This window comes from Brugia malayi, assembly GCF_000002995.4.
Source record: "Brugia malayi strain FR3 genome assembly, contig: Bm_v4_Chr1_scaffold_001, whole genome shotgun sequence".
Taxonomy (NCBI): Eukaryota; Metazoa; Nematoda; class Chromadorea; order Rhabditida; family Onchocercidae; genus Brugia; species Brugia malayi.
The window spans coordinates 10,320,832-10,341,945 of NW_025062475.1; the positions used below are offsets into that span (position 1 = coordinate 10,320,832).

General features: G+C 24.4%; 2 protein-coding genes and 1 non-coding gene across 3 annotated transcripts; 2 read left to right on the plus strand and 1 right to left on the minus strand.

Annotated features, from left to right (window-relative positions):
* Positions 1-14,199: 14,199 nt before the first annotated feature.
* Bma-glb-11 (Uncharacterized protein) lies at positions 14,200-17,599 on the plus strand (the record flags this gene model as incomplete). The annotated part of the gene is made up of 5 exons (XM_043077394.1): positions 14,200-14,333; positions 15,129-15,297; positions 15,396-15,631; positions 16,845-17,006; positions 17,320-17,599. 5 exons carry the CDS (start codon positions 14,200-14,202, stop codon positions 17,597-17,599), a joined length of 981 nt encoding a protein of 326 aa, XP_042933328.1.
* On the minus strand, positions 16,311-16,382 carry Bm14573. The gene has a single exon. It is a non-coding gene; the product is annotated as a tRNA-Trp (tRNA).
* Positions 17,600-19,037: 1,438 nt separating the features above from the next.
* Positions 19,038-20,312, plus strand: Bma-drr-2 (RNA binding protein, putative; the record flags this gene model as incomplete). The annotated part of the gene is made up of 6 exons (XM_001894179.2): positions 19,038-19,048; positions 19,166-19,274; positions 19,448-19,561; positions 19,696-19,825; positions 19,932-20,090; positions 20,185-20,312. The coding sequence occupies 6 exons, from the start codon at positions 19,038-19,040 to the stop codon at positions 20,310-20,312; spliced, it is 651 nt and encodes a 216-aa protein (XP_001894214.1).
* Between the last annotated feature and the right edge of the window lie 802 nt (positions 20,313-21,114).

Below are 21,114 nucleotides of genomic sequence, written 5' to 3' on the forward strand. Positions count from 1 at the left end.
ATTATAATTAAAAAATGTTGTTTTTAAATTTCTTTAATCTTTTTAATTTTAACTTATAAATTTTGATAAAAGATAAATGGAAATTTTGAAGAATTATTCTTGTATGTAAAATTGTGCAATAAAATTTTTTCCATTTAATATTAGTTGGAACTTTGAATATGATTCGATGTTATTAAACATTTGCAAATATTTCGAGAATTTTCAACTGCTACGATTTGTTATCTTTTCTTTGTTTTCATAGTAATAAAATATTACAATTTGCTTTGTTTGATTTATACATGCTATGAAGTTATATCATAACTCGAATAATTAATTAACTTCAATAAATATTTAATTTAAAAACGAAATTGGACAAATAAGTGAATGGTTCAATAAATTGTTTTTCTCGGATATTTAGGAATAAAATTTAAAAAAAATATAATTCATTGCTTTTCAGCAAATTGAATAAAATTTTTTAATGATTGATTGAGTAATTTACCATTAAACAATTATATTCATAAATCGTTTAATATATGCGATAGTAATGTAATACATCAACAATAATTGTATAATATCTATTTTCATTTCTATTAATAATACCTTAAAAATTATTTGCTTTTTATTTTTAAGTCTTTTATAAAAATTATTTAAAAAACTGGTGGTAATTTTTTTCTTCAAAGTAAAAATTAATATATTGTAAATCTTTAAAAATTATTGCATGATAGCATTTTTTGAATTAAAATTTTTTCGTTTCGTTGTTTTTTGTTTTTATTATTTTATGTTACTAAAGTTTCGCTGTTTTTTCTACATGCAAATCTTCCGATATTTTTCCTAAAATTTGTTTTCCTTAACTTTAAATTATTTAATTCTATGATTATCTTCTCTTCTAAATTTAAACTTTAATTGAAAACATTAAGATGAAATTTAATAGAACTGAAATTTCTGAATTACTTTTTTCACGGTGTTAATATTTTTTCTTTTTTCATGAAAATATCTCAAAAATATTTTTTTATTGAAATTTTAAATTTTGAGTAAAACTGTTTACTATTATTCGTTATGATTTCATCAGTAATTTGATATTGCATTTAGCATTGCAATTAGGTGAAAAATTATATGAAAAAATAAATTTGCTAACTTTTCCACTAATTTAAACATTTGAAATTTTTTCTGTTTTACTTCGTTTATTCAAGTATTTAATATAATTCTAATATTTCTTATCAAAAAAAAAAAAAAAAAAAAAAAAATTTCAAGAAATAGCAATGGTGGATGAAAAAGTGAATAAATTTTTTACTTTTAATTCATAAATCTTTAAAAAATTAAGAATTTCAAGAATGTGAAGAAGAGAAATGAATAAATGCTACGAAAAAGTTTTAAAAAAACACTTAAATAAAACAAAGAAAAAGTTAAATTATTTTCAAATTTGTAAATGCAAATTTACTTAGCCATCAAAAACAGCTAAGTGTAATTAATTTCATAAATTCCACTAAATATATTGACTACTTTTATTTAAAAAAAAGTTATTTTCCCTTCAATTAGCATGAGTTAGAATTAAAATATTTCATTTCTTATTACAATTAATATTTACTTCTTTGAAAATAAGTATTTAATTTTTGTATTGAATTATTGTTGGATAAAATTCAAATTTTAACATTTTTCCTTCTTTTCCTTTTTTTTTTTTTTGAAAAAAGTCAAATTTGTTGTAAGCTGTAATCACTGATTATTGATATTAAAATTATAAAAAAATTAATACGGCAATTAATTAATTGTTAAATAATTGATCGTATGAAACGGATAACTGATAGTAATTTGCTAATTAATTAATAAAAGTTGATAAAATGATTTGTAATCAAAACATTAATAATAAAACTAAAATGTTAATTGTTATTATAAAACGAAATGAACTGCACTTAGTTCAATGCATAATGAAATGAAATTTTTCTTACTTATAATTTTCAATAAATCCTTGCATAACTCAATTTGAAATCAAATATAATTGAAATAAATATTCTTGGCTAATCGATGTGTTTCATTAATAATTTGGACTAAAAAAAAAAAATTTTTTTTTTTAAAAAAAGTAATATAAACATTTTTCAAAATAATTAGTATCAATTCAAATTTTTTCGATAATAATCAAAAAGGAAGAAAAAGATAATCGATTATCGATTAATTGCAGCCTTAATAAAATAATTATGTAAATAAGAAATGGAGCAAAAATATACTCAGCATTTTTGAATGATTTTATCCTTTGAAGAATAATCCTTATAAATTGAAAAATAAATTAATGAAGAAAGGTCAAAAGTTCAATGTATTCGTTTTTTTTTTTTTGTTACAAATAAATTTACTCGTTGAAAATGATACTATTATTACCTAAAAGTATTCAAACATAAAAATGAAAAGTACCAAATAAATTAACTATGTAATTAGCTCAGTTAATTAAATTTGAATTTGTATGACAATGGTACTATTTCATTGATTAATTAGCAGTAAATGTGAGCTTAAATTGTCGCCCACTTCGTCATCAAAAATTTCCATAGCAACATATTTATATGTGTATATATAAAGCAATCAATAATATAAATTAAGAAATTAAAAAAAAAAAAATTGGAATTATTCAAAATGATTTCAGCTAAAAGAATAAAGTTTGTACAGCTTTTTTCTTTAATTCTTTAAAAAAAAAAATCATAATTTTTAATATTTTATTGTTTTGATTGCTACTGTTGGAAGCACTTTACTCTGATAAATTTGTTTCATAAAATTTAAATTTCCCACTTATTTATCTTTCTGTAATATGAAAGTTCAAAAAATTTTCCTTTTATTTTCTCTATTTTCATCGATTCTTATCGATTACTGATAGATTCGTTAAACATTAATTGGCTTTTGACACAACCATTTTTGCATTTCGAATTAATTAAAAGTAATTAAATTGAAGTCAAATTATGAAGTAAAGTTTTGTTTCAAATCTATTCTATATCATTGATTATAGTAAAATTTGCAATCTCAATTTTAAATATTTTGAAGAAATCCCAAAATCTTTGCTTTTATTTAAATTTTAGATCGTAGCTTCTTTTTTTAAAAAAATTTTTCTTCTGTGAAATAAGTTAACAAATTGATAGAATTCATATTTGAAATGAACATTTTGCGTTTCAAATGAAGGGTTTATGAATTTTTGAATCTATTTATTATCACAAAAAAATTGAGTTTATTTATTATCATATTATCATTATTTATTATCAAAAAGAAGCTTATTTTTCGTTTAACAATTAAGAATCACAAATATAAAATAATGAATAATAGAAATTGCGAGTAAATTGATGAATTATGAATAGATCGATAAAATATGAGTAAGTGAAAGCATGCAAGTATGTGTGCAAATGCAGGCATGCAAGTATGCAAGTATGCAAGCATGCAAGCAAAACATGACGCACACTTATTTCTTCTATAATAAATACATTAAAATAAAAAAACAGAAATATTCAATTACTTGTTCAACACAATATTTGCAATTCAAACAGATTAGAGCAAAAACTTTTCGCTTCGATTATAACTGTAAACAAATTCAGTATATTAAAGAAAGTAAATCACAATAAAACTTATAGTGGTAATTCGTTATAGTTATAATAATTATAGTTGTAATTTTTTATAATTGTAACAACTTCAATTGTAATTTGTAAGAATCAATAAATTTCACTTTTTCTTTTATATCTATCTTTTTTAGTTTTCATATTTATATAAACATATACTTTTCTTAATTGCATTTCAAAATGCTTCATGTAATGAAACTTTTTTTCTTCAATAATTATTACTTTGCAAAAATTATTGTTTGAATTTGTAAATTCTTTTTAACAGTAATTGTTCTGAATATTAAAATTTTTTTTTTAGAAAAAAGCAAGCATTTTCTTCATATTTTTAAAAAGTCCTTAAACCATTTGTTTGTCTTTTTTTCAAAAAAAATCGTGAATTTCAAAAAGAAAAACTTTTTTTTTTTAATCAATGATATTTTATCATTGATTAAATAATTCATTGTGTTAGGGACTAATAAGCAGTTTGATGTAGTAAAATTATAGTTTATGATACTTTGGATATGATAAAAGTGACAAGAAAATGCGAAAGCTGAAGAAATTATTATAAAAAAATAAAAAATAAAATTATAGCCTTCAAATTTGGTTTAGATAAAGTTTATTGTCATTAATGAATGAATTTGTTTGGCTTATTTGGCTATTTCTTTAAGATTATTATTATTAAAAAATATTTGAGAAAAAAGAGAGAACAAAGAGAAGAAAATGAAAAATGAAATGAAATCAATCAAAGAGAATGATCATTTGGGAAAAAAAAATTTTGAAATTCAAATAGAGTTGTCTTTCAGAAGGAGAAAAAACGAAAGAAAAAAAGCGGACAACTTATCATAAAAATTATAAGCTGAACAAAAAAAAAAAAAAAAGGGAGAGAGAGAGAGAGAAAAAAAACAACGACAAAAGTATTTTAACAAAGATAATTTGATGTTTGTCATTTACTTAAATAAAATATTTTATTTGGCAGAAAGAATTTATTTTATTTTTAGGAATAAATATCTTTTACAAATGATAGTTATCTGACGGTAATAAAATAAAAGCAATAAAAATAAAAAAAATGGAAAAGTAAGGAGTATTTAAGGCATAACTTTTTAAAATTTTTCATCCTTGTTAAAAGTTCTAATTTAATTTTTTTTTTTTTTTTGAATGTTTTCTTTTAATTTTACACAAAGGTTTTTTTTTTCGTATTTTTTCTTTCTTTTTTTTTTTTACAAAATTTGTTACTATTACTACTTTCAAGCAAAAAGTTTGAGATTTTTGCAAAAAACAAGGATCAGTGCTTCTCATTGGTATTAATTCAAATAATTTCTTAAAGCGACGAAACTTCAACTATTTCAAACGGATCAGAATATTTCAGCTCTTCGAATTTAAAGTTTAATGATTTTTATATCAAATCATCATTATTAGCTTTGAATATTGCGTTGCCTAAAATATAATTTAATAGTAATTTTTTTAAGTGAGAACTTAAAAGATTTATAAAAATAATTGTTTCCACAAAATATGTAGTTTATATTTAATTTATATATTGTATTTATTGTTTATAGATTACATTTAATTGTTCTAATTATGTCTTACTTATTTTTTTAAAGGAAAAGAAAAAATTAGGATATAATATGCTCACGTTAAATTAATAAATTCGAACAATTATTAATTAGGAAAGATTACTAATTAAAAAAATACTGATCGAACATAATGATATTATCATTTAAAGAAAATTAGTTTTTTAATTAAAGAAAGAAGCGACAAGCAGAGAAAATGATTGCGATTTCGGGAATATTGCCACCTATCATTTTAAAGTTAGTATATTTGTCACCTGCTTTTAGGCTAACTTATCGTTTCATATTTCTTTCATCAATTATAATTTGTAATTTTTTGGAAGTTTTTTATAAATTGAAAAATTTTTTAGGCAAGAAATGGAAAAAACAAAAAAAAAAATATAAACAATCACTGTAACTGAAGTTTTGAAAGAAAAATTTAATTTTTTCACAAAAATAACAATGCAAAAAGAATAAACAAACAGACGATTAATATATGAAATTAACCATTACTTTACTATTTAGTAAAACCAAATGTTAAATTTTGTAAATTCAATTTTAGCTTTTATTAAAAACATTAGAATTCTTCGCATGTTATTTCCTTATTCCTTCATAATTTTTCCTTCTATTTTTGTTTAACTTTACGAAAAAAAATTAAAACTATTCTCTTTTCTAATTTATCATAACAGATCTACTTGTCAGTTTGCTTTTGGATAACATCAAATTTCAATTTTTCACATTTCAAGTTGCACTGATCATTTTAAATGAATGATATCAGCTTGCTATTGTTATCAATGAAGCGATCGATAGGTACATTGAATATTGATTTTCTCTTTGATAGAATTCATAATTAGTGCTTAAAAAAAAAAAACTTTTCAATTCCTTTTTTATATTAATAATTTTTTATAGAATAAAACGTTTTAACTCAAAGAAATTTAGATACTAATGTATTAATTATATCATTGAAAACTATTTTTGAATGATTTTGAGTGATTTTTCCACTAATTCAGAAATGACATAATAGAACAACGAGGAATGAAAGAATGAATGGAACTACTCAAAATTTGGCTCCTTTTTTTCTTCTTTTTTAACTGAGCCAAATCAATTGTGCTATATTTCTAAAATGAATTGCTTTGTACTTCAAAAGTGACAAAGCGCAAATTTAATTTTAGCTTTTCTTTTCTTTTTGTTCTCCCTTTCCCTCTCTCTCTATCTCTTTCTCTCTCTCTCCCTCTCTCTCTATTTCTCTGGAATTAATGAGATAACGAAATATTTGTTTGCATTTGATCCAAAATTATTTTATCATTTCTTCCGGCTGTAAAATCAAAGAATTGAAAAGAAGCGCAAATGGAAGTTCATTTTCACCATAGTACACAGAAAAGATTTCATTTTTTTTTTTTTTTTTTTTGTCGTTTTATATTCTTTAAATTCGTAGCGTTTCATTGCAAACAGATGTTTGGTGGTGCCAGGCGAATGTTACAACAATGACAACAACAATGACAAGAAAATTAAATTTGCACATTGTCATTTTTGAAGTACAAAGTAATTCATTTAGTGACTTATGCTGTTAGCTTGGCTCATAGGAAAAAAAGAGCTACAGAATTTTAAATCTGTCCAAATTAATAATAGTTATTTTATTAAATTTACTTCTCGTTTTTTTTAAAGCACTGATTATGATTTTTAGCAAAGAGAAAATCTTAGGGTATTTACGTAGATTATACGTACCTATCGATCGCTTCATTGATAACAATAGCAAGCTGATATCATTCATATAAAATGATCAGTGCAACTTGCAAATGTGAAAAATTGAAATTTGATGTTATCCAAAAGCAAATTGACAAATGGATCTGTGTGATTTTAATGTTTTTAGTAAAAGCTAAAGTGGAATTTAGAAAATATTACATTTATTTTACTAAATAGTAAAGTAATGATTAATTTCATATATTGATCGTTTTGTTATTTATTTATTCTTTTTTTTTTTTTTTTTCAAATTTCTAATGCACCAATTTTTTTGCATCTTTCTTATTATTCATCCCTCTTTTTATCAATTTGAAAATATTTATTAAGCGAAAGTAATAGGAATATTATTTTTCTTCGCAGGCAACAAATGCAAACAGTTGCTTCCTCAGATATGTATATATATGTATGTGTGTGTGTGTAAGTATGTATGTGTGTGTGTGTGTGTGTGTGTGTCCGTCTGTATATATATTTGCTTTAATGTTCGCTTTGGCGGTTTTACTCAGCTGTTTATCTTTTCATACATTTTTGATTTATTTGTCATCTTTTCGCTTTGTTTTTCAATATTAAAAACAAAGAAAAAAGTTGTAAAAATCTTTTATTCGAGAAAATCTAAGAGTGATAACTGCTATCAGTGCTGTGTGCAAAATAGAAGATTTCATCAGTTAATCATAATCAGTGATAGTAAAATGTTTTTCATGATTTCCCTCTAAAAAGTAAAGTTTCATCTATAAAGTAAAAGTAGTAGGACAGCCTTTATCAGCTTCTACAATATGGCATTCTTTACAAAATAATGTAGTACGGTATAAGTGTATACAGTATGGCATTCTTTATAAAATAATTTAGTACGGTATAAGTGTATACAGTATTGCATTCTTTATACGGTGGGACATTTTAATCTAAATGAATCAAATCCAAAACGATTATAGAAGGAAAACAAATATAAATATACAACGTTAATTATAATCAAATTTCATAGTAATATAAATCTTTTGAAAAATCACCGTAGACATAAATGAGAGAGGTACCTACCGACTAAGAAATATTCTCACCAATTATAAAGTATAAAAAAATATGTTCTTACTAATAAACTCTAATTATTATTATTAGTAATTGGTAATAATGAAGGTTGCGAGCAGTTTATCTGTTATTAAGCGAATTGTTTTCTAACTAATTTCTTTACAGTACAACCCAAATTACAATAAAATAGATTTATTGTTTATGACAATCAAAATTAATTATTGTACAGTCCAGCTAACTACTCTTCGCTAATTTTTAAGTATCAAAATAATAATAGTAATTAATGTTAATTGTTAATGACAATAATAGTAATAACCATAATACTAGTGATGTTAATGACAATAAAACTAATAATAATAATGACAGTAATAATAATACAATAATAATAATGGCAATATTAATAATATTAATAGCAATAATGAATTATATATGGTACAATAAATGATATGATTGCAAAAAGTCTAATGTAAAATAATGAAAGGAAACAAAGAAGAAGAAAAGAAAGAAAAGCTAAGAAATGAGACCAAAAAAAAGGAGAGAAATTAGGTGAAAGGAAAGGAGGTAATTGCCATGTTCATTACTTTACTCTTTAAAAATGTTTGACTATATAAATATTAGCATGAAAATGAAAATTTGCATATTCTTTTATGGCTTGATTTTTAATTAAGAGATTTGAATTTTCTTTCATTCATCCCTATAATTTATTCCATTAAATTTGAAAACTGTTCTTTTTTTTTTTTCTTCTTTTGCTGTTTTTTTTAGCACTAATTTTATGGTTACTTTTCTGCTTCGTCAAATTTAGATGTATTCCTATCATATGCATTCTGCTCTCACTAGTTTTCTTTTTTTTATTCTTTGAAATCACTATTTTATTACTTTTCACAATTATTTTGTGTGATTCGTATGAATTTTTCACAGTGTTTGCTTGACTAATTTTAAGCTTTCCAAAATTCAATTTGAAATTTAGAGTCAGGAACACTACTTTATAAGAATATTTGCTGCGTAGTAATTTATTTCATAATAATGGTGATGCACAAATGATAATTATAATATTATTGCTATCGACTACTATCATTATATTCTTATTACTATTATTAGTTATTATCATTGTTATTACTATCACCACCATTACTATCGCTATCATTATCATCAACTGTATTGTTATCATGCTTTTTATTCAGCAGTTATTGTTAATGTCTTTTATTCCAAATATTTACTCTGTTTTGATAATGGTTATTCATTATACATTCACACATTCTAAATTATTTATCACTTAACTGTTAACTTTTTGTTTATTACTTTGCATTATTCATATATTCTATTTATAATATTATTATTCTTACTTATTCTTATGTTTTCTGAGTTAAAAAAGATTCATAGATTGCAGCTTACTGATGTGAAAATAATTACTTTGAAATATTAAAGTGTGTGAGTGCGTAGAATTTTCTCATAGTATTATGTTCATTTTTCAGTTATGAATTCTGTTTCTTTCTTTTCAGTTGCAAAATTCATAATAATAGTCGTAATAGAAAACTCTTTTAACAATTTTACCATTTAATTTTTGTGAAAAATTTGAATAAGAAAATGTGACACATTAATACGAATCCCTCATCAGTGATTATTGTTCATCAATTGCAACAGTTGAATAATTATCATTGTTTTTCTTGTAATTATAATCATTTTCCATTTTTTTTTATAATATTGTTGAACTTATAACTTATAAATTGTCAGTGAAAATGAATGAAAATTATAAATTATTTCATTTTTAAAATAATCATTCAAAAATTTATTTCTTTCGATGGATCTATGGCAAATCATTGAAGTGATGCAGTCATTCTTTCATCATTTCATATAATTTTTAATATCTAATTAAACTTTGAAATTTCTCTTCTTTCTTCAAACCTTTGTTTTATGATTGTTAATAAAAATAACTATTAGTCATTGTTGAAGCCATAAAAAATTTTTCTTTTCAATTTTTTTATTGTATTTTTCTATTACATCACAACTAAAAAGCTGAAAGGATTTAATAGCGGAAATAATTATATTTCAAAAAGATTATCTCACAATTATATTTGAAAAGGCAGCTGTCAACTGATCTGTTTTTCCTTTTTATTTGAAAGGAAAAAGAAAGATTTTCTAATTATTTTACTTTCCAGTTGTCATATCATTCATTTAGAACCTTTTTTAATTTCTTTAAAACTTGAAAATTTGTCGTCAAATTTAATAGGGTTAATAATTTACCTGTATTTATCATATTACTTCATGCTTATTAGCAAAATATGATGCTTTTTTAAAATTGAAAAGAAAAAAATTAATTAATAAATCCAGTTAAATTAAAAATTATTAAATGTTTGTTTAAATCAAAATTTTATGCTCTCTCTTCGTTTTCATTTCTTTTTTTCCTTTTTGCTAAAATATTTTTATTTTGTATTACATTTGTTGTTCACTTCCTTGTTAATAATTACTTCCTTAATTTTTGTAAGAAAATATGCAAATTGTACGTACACAACTGATAGTTTCAAAATTTCTAAAATATGGAAGAATTTTTACTTTCTTAAATAAAAATTTGTATGAAGAATAAGTTTCTTCCATTCATATTAATCTATTTACCTTTATGAAAATCTAATTTGAGTAATTTATTAATTGTTGCTGAAAAGTAATTATAAGTAATATTCATATGTTAACACATAATACTTTTTAATAATTCATTAAAAGTTTTAAAATTTTCTTTTTTATTTCCTTTTGCTATTATTTCCTTTCATTTTTAGTTTGAAGATAATTTGTGTTTAATTTCCAATCATATTTGTGATTTTTTTTAACAATTCAATTACGCAATTACATTTTTTATTGCTATCAAAAAATGTTTTTGGGTTAATGAAAGTAATTAACAATTGTCTAATTTCAATTAATCCATGTGGTTTGATCAAATATAATTAGCTAAAAATTTTTTTTCATTCTAAACTAATTAAAACTTTTTATGAACTTTTTTCGAAAAAGAAAGTTCAAACTGAAATTATTAGCAATAACGAAAGATTTATTTTTTCCTTTCTTCTAATAAAGCAACTGAAGACACTCATTATTTTAAATATTGAATTAATATTAGTGTAAAACATTTCTTCTTTTTGCTAGAAGAAAGAAAAATTTTATATTCTTCTTCCCTGCGAAGTAAATTTCAAAATTTAAAAATTGAAACGGTATGAAAATTTATAAATGCAAAAAGACTTTCAAATAAATTGCCACAAAGTTTATAAAACTGCGAAAAATAAATTTGAAATAAAATAATACGCAAATCTGAAGCAAAATGTAAAGTTTAATTTAAAATAAAATGAATGGATGGATTGTCATTTATTATAATATGTGCATATTTCACTTTGTTTTTTTCTTCTTTTTCATGGTCTAAAGATTATTTTTTATCATTTATCTTCTGCGGTGATTATTTCAAGCAGTAGTTTTTGTCATTTTTATGTGTTTTGCAATCGTTATATTCTCGAATTATTCCAAAGCAAAATAAAATTCATCATTCTGTATAAAAACAAATTCATAAAATTTCTAGAAAATTTTGAAAAATTCTTTTTAATCTATTATCATTCTTAACAAAAATTAAGTGCTTAAAAAGATTTTTTTATTTTTTTCCAAATTCTAACTTAACTATTATACTATTAATAATCTTTGTCTCAATTTATCCGTAAAGAAAAAAAGTATTTCAACAAATTCATTTTTCAATCTTTCCGTCTTCCTAACTAATTTGCATAAATTTACCAGGCATCTTCGCTTTTTTTATAATCAATTATTGGAATTGTAAAGTATTTTGAAAAAGCAAAAAATAAGTGAAATATAGAAGAAAAATTAATTTAACTTTTCATTAAACTTTTTTATCTGAAAGATAAAAAAATAAAAATGTTTCATCAGAAATTAAAATCCATTGAAGAAAAAAAAAAGCTGTTAATTAGCAATCGACAAGCAAAAATATTCTTTTTTATTTTATGCTAATTATACAATCGTAATTGAGGAAATAATAGGTATCGATAAACTGATTATATTTTTTAATTAATTAAAAACTTTTAAAATTGAAATCAAACGTAATAGAATTTGGTTAATTAAACGAATGGTAAATAAACGAAATTCAATAACTATTATAAATTGTAGGAAACATATTTTTTGCAACAATATAAATAAAATTAATGAAAATTTTCATTTAATCGAGATTTTAATTTTGCAGAATTATTTAAATGAATAGCAAACTTTGTATATTTTCATATTACCTTCCAGTAAATGAAAATATCAAATTTTTATTGGTTAGAGAAACTCTTCTATTGTGGCTGTTTTCTCATTCCACCTGCGTAACAATAATTTTTGTCCAATAATAATGAAAAAGCCTAGAAGTGATTCATTCAGCCATGTAAAAATTCCAACAATGAGAACTGAATAGTTTTGCGGAATTGTCGCAGTAAGCATTTTGTTTATTAAGATTTATTATTTATTTCATTTAATGTTAATATCACAATGAGCTGAAAGATTTAACCACAATGCTATTAATTCATGAATTTTTAACCGTATTGTTATTTCGGTCATAATTTTTCAAATTCAAATTTTTTAATTCCAAATTTTATGCTAACTTTTAAATTGGTTAAATTAGTTTTTGATTTTTTCCTCTTCCTTTTTCCTCTTTTTTTTTTTTTTTTGTTTACTAATTTTATTATTCCTTCCACACATATGCAAAGAAATAATAGTCGAGGATAAATAGGAAAAATTGTAGAAATGAAAGTTTGTCACATCAAATTTATCACCTTTTCTTGTCGTTCGTTTAATTTGACATTTTTTTTTTTTTGAATATGTTGTAATTTGCATATTGATGACTTCAATATTAAATCAGAATATTTCCTATTTAACTTCTATTTTTTTCACTTTTATTTTCTTATTATTTCACACATTCATTTATTCATTTTTGTTTCAATTATTTCTGTAGAGGATACTTACTCATTTCCTTAACAGTTATTTTATTTACTTAATAGATTTATTTATTTACTTTCTCATTTACGAATAAAATTTTTAAATTTCTCTTTCACCTCGAAAATTTCATTTTAAAAAGTTCATTTTGTATGCATATTTTATCATCCAAATTTACGAAGCAGCAAACATTGATGGAAGAAAATTTTGAAAATATGAAAAGCCATTAGCTATTTATCTTTTTTGCATCATTCATTCATTGTATTTTATTTTTACTTCAATAAATCATTTTTGTGGTAATTTCTTACAATATGAAACGAATTAATCAGAGCTAAAAATGTACGCATTCTATTTTCCGTTATTATTTGCCTTTTTTAATTGCTTTTAAATTTAAGCACATTTGGTTTGCTGTTTTAACATTAAATAGTATTTAATTATGTATTATAATAATAATACATAATTATTAATAATTATGATAACAATAAAACAAATGCAAAGAAAAGCGATAAAGTATTATCATTATTACTACTACTATTATTATTATTATTATTATTATTATTATTATTATTATTATTATTATTATTATTATTATTATTATTATTATATTATTATTATTATTATTATTATTATTATTATTATTATTATTATTATTATTATTATTATTATTATTATTATTATTATTATTATTATTATTATTATTATTATTATTATTATTATTATTATTATTATTATTATTATTATTATTATTATTATTATTATTATTATTATTATTATTATTATTATTATTATTATTATTATTATTATTATTATTATTATTATTATTATTATTATTATTATTATTATTATTATTATTATTATTATTATTATTATTATTATTATTATTATTATTATTATTATTATTATTATTATTATTATTATTATTATTATTATTATTATTATTATTATTATTATTATTATTATTATTATTATTATTATTATTATTATTATTATTATTATTATTATTATTATTATTATTATTATTATTATTATTATTATTATTATTATTATTATTATTATTATTATTATTATTATTATTATTATTATTATTATTATTATTATTATTATTATTATTATTATTATATTTCTCAAAAGAATATAATTACAGTAGAAATAAATAAACTGTAACAGTTCACAAAAAAGACATATTTTAGAGAATAACACTGAGCCAAAAATTTGAATATAATTTTTATTACAAATCATTGATTAATTATATTTCCACTTTATTGTTATAATTTGTGTTCCACACAAATTATATGCAAAAAATTATGTGAAAAATGATTACTTCCTTGAAAGTACATTCATTTTGCAAAAACAATAATTTTAGATTGGATTACTAGTATCTCATTTAAAATTTATTGATAAAATTATCAATAATGGGAAATATAGGATCGGCTGGATCAAATATAAAAGAGCAGCCACGAACTGATTTATCCGATAATGAACCTTCGAGTTCTCAACAACAAGTTGCAAGGAAAACTAGTCAACCGATGCTTTTGAAAAATCCAAGGTATGACATTTTAATTATTTGTTCTAATTAGGTAGTGATTTTAATATCAATATCTAAAAATTATTGTCCATATTGTTATTGTTATTATTTGCTATTGTTTTTATTATTGTTTATTTGTTATTATTATTATTATTATTATTATTATTATTATTATTATTATTACTATTACTTCAATAAGTAATAATAAGTTCAAGGTTATTAAGTATGAAATAAATTTAAGGTTGTTAGTAAGATTTGTAACGATATGTTAGACTTAAATATTTTATCGTTTTATTTTAATAAAACGATAAAATATTTAGATTCAATTTAGGATTATTTTCAAAAATTTTCTGAAATTAATTGTTTTCTCCAATAATTTAATTTATTGATTAGTCGTGATACAATTTTTCCTATATGATGTCAGTTCATTCAATTTCACTTACTTAATTTAGATGTGACAAATTATTTTGCTGTAAATCAAATGGCATTTTTCTTAAACTGATTATACATAAATTTTTTTTTTTTTTTCTTAAACTGATTATACATGAATTTTTTACCTAAAGAATTTTGAAATGCTAAGGAAAGAGAAGGATATTTAATTTAAAATATAAAACTTACTAGTCATATACAATAGTTTTTTAATAGATTTGATTTTTTGGTTATTAATTTAGTATGATGCATATATTTTCAAATTGATTTGGTGATTTTTTCGGTTAATTTAATATACATTTGCTTTTAAATTTTGTTAAAAAAATAATTTCAGAAATTAGCCGAGTTTTATTCAGGAACATTTTAAAACTTTTTGGATTTTTATAGGCCAAGTATAAGCAGCCAAGGAAGAAAAACTTCCGTACTTGTTCTATCACAACGACAGATTGTAAAAGGATGTATGGATAAAGCGAAAGATGACATTGCGGAAAGAATATATAGACGAATAATCGAAAAACGAGACGATTTCCGGAAATTTGTTGAAGCACTGTCTGAAGTAATTTGTTATGTGAAGTGAAAAAGAGTTCAAAAAAAGTTGAAATCAGATTTTTTAAATTAATTAATTAGTCAGAATATATGATTTATATGTTTTAGGAGCAACGATGTGAATTAGCAAATTCATTACGTAGCTATTTGAAAAATGTTGTAAACCAGCTTATGGATAGGGCAGCAGTGCAACGAATTTCGGAGGATTTCGGTGCACGACATGTACAGTACCGTTCTTCCGGTTTCCGACCGGATTTCTTTGCTATCACGGCAGATGCGGTTACAACGGAATGTGTATTGTTAGATGCCGCAGTACATTCGGCATCCGAAGCTTTATTTGCTTGGTAAGTAATGTTTTATTATATTATATATTCATGTGGAATGAAATTTAAACAATTAATTGAAATTAACATTTCATTAGGACTTGCTTACCTTTTTTTTAAGACATTAATTACAAAATTATCTGGCATTCACCAATTATTTTGTTTATTGCTTCTTTTTTCCGAATTTTGTAATAAATTTGTGATATTTTGCCACTTTAAAATTATATCTATCATTAAAATCAATTACTTTGCTTATAACAAATCAATTTGAGATAATAAAAAGAACTATATGATTCCTAAAATAAAAAAAAAAAGGAGATAATAAAAAGATACTATCTGATTCCTAAAATAAAAAAAAACTTTGAAGATTTTATTGGACTTTTAGATTTTAAGAATTTAAATTATCAATAAAATTAAAGAACAAATTTTGTTGATTTGGAAAGACAAAAGGCATGAAACAAACTTCTTGATTTGAATTTCATATTTGGGATGGACTGAAGGGAAATGCCCTTATGTAGTCGTAACATAACTTTGATTTGAAAATCTTACTGAAATTATGCGTTATTAATAATGCATTACTGTCAAAGTATAAAGCTTTTAAAGTTAACAAACAGACGGTTGGTTTTCCCTGATTCGAAATTCATACTTTATATCTCATAAAGCTAAATGAAACGAACGAAAATTGAGTGGCAAAGGTGGATGACCCCGACGTGATTCGAACACGCAACCTTCTGATCTGGAGTCAGACGCGCTACCGTTGCGCCACGGAGTCCACACCATACCCACTATTTTCTCTATTGAAATATAGCAATTTCGCTTTATTGACAAATTCTGCATAACTTTTAGTACATCTATAACTTTTTCATACTTACTACTTAGATAATTGCTGTACTTCAATCAAATTTTCAATCCTTTTATTACTTCCCCGTTGTTCTTTGTCTCTTTGCATCACTGATTCATAGTGATTCTTTTCTTGCTTCCTAAACCTTTCTTTCCCTTTCCTTTTCTCTCTCTCTCACTTGATTCTTTTCGGTAATTTTTAGGAAATTTATGAAATTCCAGTAAAACATCAGACATTTCTTTCTCTCTCGAAATTGCCCTGCCAATTTTTTAAGACTTGTAAAGCATATCGGAAATATCGAATGTATCCTGTAATGAACTTGATTCAGCAGAAGAAAACAGAAGTCTTCTGATACTCAACTGAATTTCATATAATAATAATAAATAATTTTAGGTCAACGTTGACAACGTTTATGTTCAGTTCCGTACGCGACGGTTATTACAGTGAGCAACGACGACTGCGTAAAACATCACAACAATGCATAAATCGTAACAAAATTTCTTTACCCGCTGCATTAATTGAAACAATAAATCGATTCGATAATGGACGAAAATTGTAAGTAATTTTAGGTTGATCGAGAAGATGAATTAATTTGTAAATAAAAAAAAAACATTTTGAATGAAACTTAAAAGATGATCAAAAATGATTAAAGCATTTTGAAGCAGTAATAATGAAAATAATGAAAGAATGAATTGTAAAAATGTGGAATACAACTAAAAAATCCAAAAAATCTCAGAAGAATATTTCGCATCCAAAACAATTAATAGAAGCATCCAATGAAATTTCATAGAACAGTCTTCAACACTTGTAGTTATTTTCTCAAATTTCAATTTTGAAAAGCCATTTATGTATCCTTTATATTTTTCAGCTCAAATGTTTCATATAATAGTGAATTTTTTGCTGAAAGTGATGTTGATGAAATGAATGAACTGGAAAATAGTAAGAGCATAGCAAAATGGATGGAAGAGGAAGAAGCAAAGTGTCGATCAAAAATGGCAGTAAGAGATGTAGCAGAAAGAATAGAAATACTCGAAACAGGAGATGAAGCAAATGATTCGATTCAAGGCGACATGACGAAGCATATGACAACAGATGTCCATCGACAACTTAGGATAGCATTTCATGCTCGACGTGATTCTACCATCTAGCAAAGAGGACAGTAATTATCAAACACATCTATAATTGTAGTAAATGTAGCCATAATTCTTTCAATAGCATGTTCAATCTTCATCACTTTCATAACCAATAATCTGTATATACATATAATAAAAATGACACGACGCATTCGTAAATTATGTGATGATTAAAGTGTAACCTATAATTTATGCAATCATTGCACTATAACACTTTGACATGTTAGTTCGATTTACTTTGAAAATATCGTCATTTGACGTATTAGCAAGTTGAAAGCAAACTATGTATTTTTTGTTGTTTGGTGTTTACCAAGGAAATTATAAAGCTTACCAAAGAAATAAAAATTCACCATGTAAGAATGAGCTTAAAATTCATCTCTTAAGCGAAGAACGTTTTGGGACGTCTCCGCTTAAGAGATGAATTTTGCGTCATAAAGAATCCATCAGTAGAAGCTACTACGGAACACACCAGAGGACACCTTTGGTACCATACTACGAAGTAGTTATACTATTAGGTATCTTAATAAGGTACCACTGCACATAGCACCACATAACCACCAAAGAAGCAACCGGAATGTGAGCTATATGGGATTGTTCGGTATTTCACGGCTGAAAGGTTCTTCAATGAAAGCGAAGGTGTGAAGTGAGATACGTACGTGCGTGCACGGGGTGTTTTTGCATTTAAGTTTTTCCGTGTGGGCGAGGGGACGGCTTTTGTAAGCAATATGTACTGCCTAAATAATTTTAATCTCATTTAGAACTGTTTAGTTAAGTACTATTACCAATATTGTAAGCGTTGGAGAGGTCATCGGTGTTGGACATATCAGTCAACTTTTAGGCTTATTCTTGGACTGTTATATTCAAGAAACTGATTGAATTTAAATCAGTAAGTCTCTTTTATGATTAGTTTGATACAGTAACACTAGCAAAGAAGAAGTAATAGTAGTAGTATTGATGATGGAAAGTTAAAGATGAAGAATTTTCGTTTTAAATAATGATACAATCGACAACATGTCAATGCAATGACTAAAATATGATATTGAGTGAAAATTTGCATAACTATAGATGGAATGAAAGTATGAATTATGAGGAGAAGTGAGGAGAAACATAAAAAACAAAAGAAGGGAGAAATTTTAAAGCACTGCTCATTTTAATACTGTTTTTTCTCTCTTTCTGTCTACCCCTAACAGTGGATGAATACTGAAAGAGAAAAAATAATGAATGGTATTTGTTGGAAGTATTGGAAATTACTTAGAGATTATGGTAATGATGTTTGCTTAATGGGACGTCAAAATTTGGTTATACATCGAAATAGGGAAGGAATAGTTCGATTCAGAATCGTCATCATATGCCATTTTTTTATTTGAACTTATTTCGAATAACGTTGCATAGCTTCATTTTCAAGTTTTAAGTTTGTAAAAATTTTCAGGTTATCGATTTTCTTATACAAATGATGACTGGACGGTAAGTGGTATTTTTCTTTTTTCTTTTTTCTTCAGCGATTAGCAAACTATGATTTTTAGAATTCGAATGTATTACTTGTTCGTTAAAACTAAAAAAGAAACAACAAAACTGTTACAGGCGGCAGCACAAGCCTGTACCAGATGAAGCACCATTTAAAGCATATGTTGGGAATTTACCCCTTGATTTGGTTCCCGGTGACTTGGATTCACTTTTTGCAGATTATGCAGTATGTTTCATTTCTTTGTCTTTTTTTAGAGCTATGTGAAAAACAAAAATGAATTGTGCTCGTACACACTGATCTTGTTAATTCCATCGAAAGCATAGGCTGGGAATTAAGTGATGTTAGACTGTATTCAGTTTCTGTTATTTGAGTTGGTACTCAGTTCAAGATCTCTTCAGGTTATTGAGGCAAAAATGATGCGCGATTATGAGAATGATCGTTTCAAGGGTTTTGCTTATATTGAATTTCGAACTCGAGAGGATTTGGAAAGAGCTCTTACTTTGAATGGTGTAGTAAGTTTAATGCATGTAATTGCATGTACAGTAGTTCTATTGTTGTCATTTTGTTTTTGTAGGATGTAAGTAAAATTCTAACATTTTGAATCAAATTCACATTATCTTATTAAACTAATACCATTTCTTCAAAGCAATACGATGGACGAGTGTTACGTGTGGATGTAGCAGATGCTCCACGCGGAAGAGAGCGTAGAGGTGGCGGCCGTGGCAGTTTTGGTGGGCGTGGTGGTGGTTCGCGTGGTGGTGGACTACCCTTCAAAGGTTTTTTTTTTTTTTTTTTTCTATTATAATTCGCACATCGTCTTTATTCGGATTTAATTTTCAGTCGGTATGAACTTTTTTAAGATTGAATTCATTTCATTTATAGGTGATAGCAGATATGGTGGTGGGACTAGCCAGTCTGGAGAACGATCTGATATCAGGAATGATAATTTTGGCCGTACCGATTATGATAGATCAAATAGAAGTAGTATTAGTCGCGGCAGAGGTCATGGTCAAGATGTTGAGCTCGCTGCACATTCTAGTGGTTAACTTAATTTATAATTTTTTCTTAGACATTCATCAAATATGATGTCATTCTACAATTTCATAAGAGTTTTAAGCAATCCGTTTTATTCCAGCACCTGGAAGGCCTCATTTGAACTTGAAACCGCGCACTACTGACCCAGAAGAATTGGAAAGACTGAAGAAAATTGAAGAAGAAGAGACAAGAAAACGTCAGGCACGTATTTTTGGAGTGAAGGAATAGTTTGTTTCAGATTGCTGGATTTTCTATTTATTATATTTTGTAAGAGTATATTGCAAGCTTGTTAATGAAAGACAGTAGTATTCGCTGTCTATATTTGTACTTTTTTTTTTTTGTTGAAAAATGTCTTCGTAGTTTTGTACGTAATCCATTACTATTAACTTATTTTTCATGATTTTTCGTTGTTAATGATATTATAGAAAAGATCAGTGTTAATTGTCTATCTGCTCTGAAAAGTGTAAAGTTTACCGGGTTTCCAAATAAAAGTCATCGGATGAGATAAATTTGCATTTTTGGTTAGGAAAGATAAAAATAATGAGATCATGACGAGAAAATCATGAAATTGGATTCTTTTAATTTTTTTTTTTTTTTTGCTTGGTTAATTTTCAGTTTCTATTTTAAAGCCCAGTTTTACCATTGTTGTAATAAATAATATTATCTGCTTAAATGCGTTGCTCATATTACCACTAGAAATTTTGTTCGTTATTTTTGGAATTCCTCTCTTTATTGCTCCATCGACTTCATTGGTATTTTTCTTTTTTGATTGAAAAGGATTGCTATTGTTTTAGCAACATTTCACCCTTTCATATATTTTCCTAAATGATAGGAATGAGATTTCAGAAGTTTTTCCTTTCGAACATTTGTTTCAGTTATTTTCTTTCTCTACTCGAATTTTCAGGGTTTTAATTTATGAAAAGCGGTTCTCTTTTTTTGCCTTTTCGTTGTTTAATTTTTCTTGTTTTTCTCACAACTCTTTCTTGGAGTATTTACTGTTTCATAACATGCTTATCTTTTACTCAACATT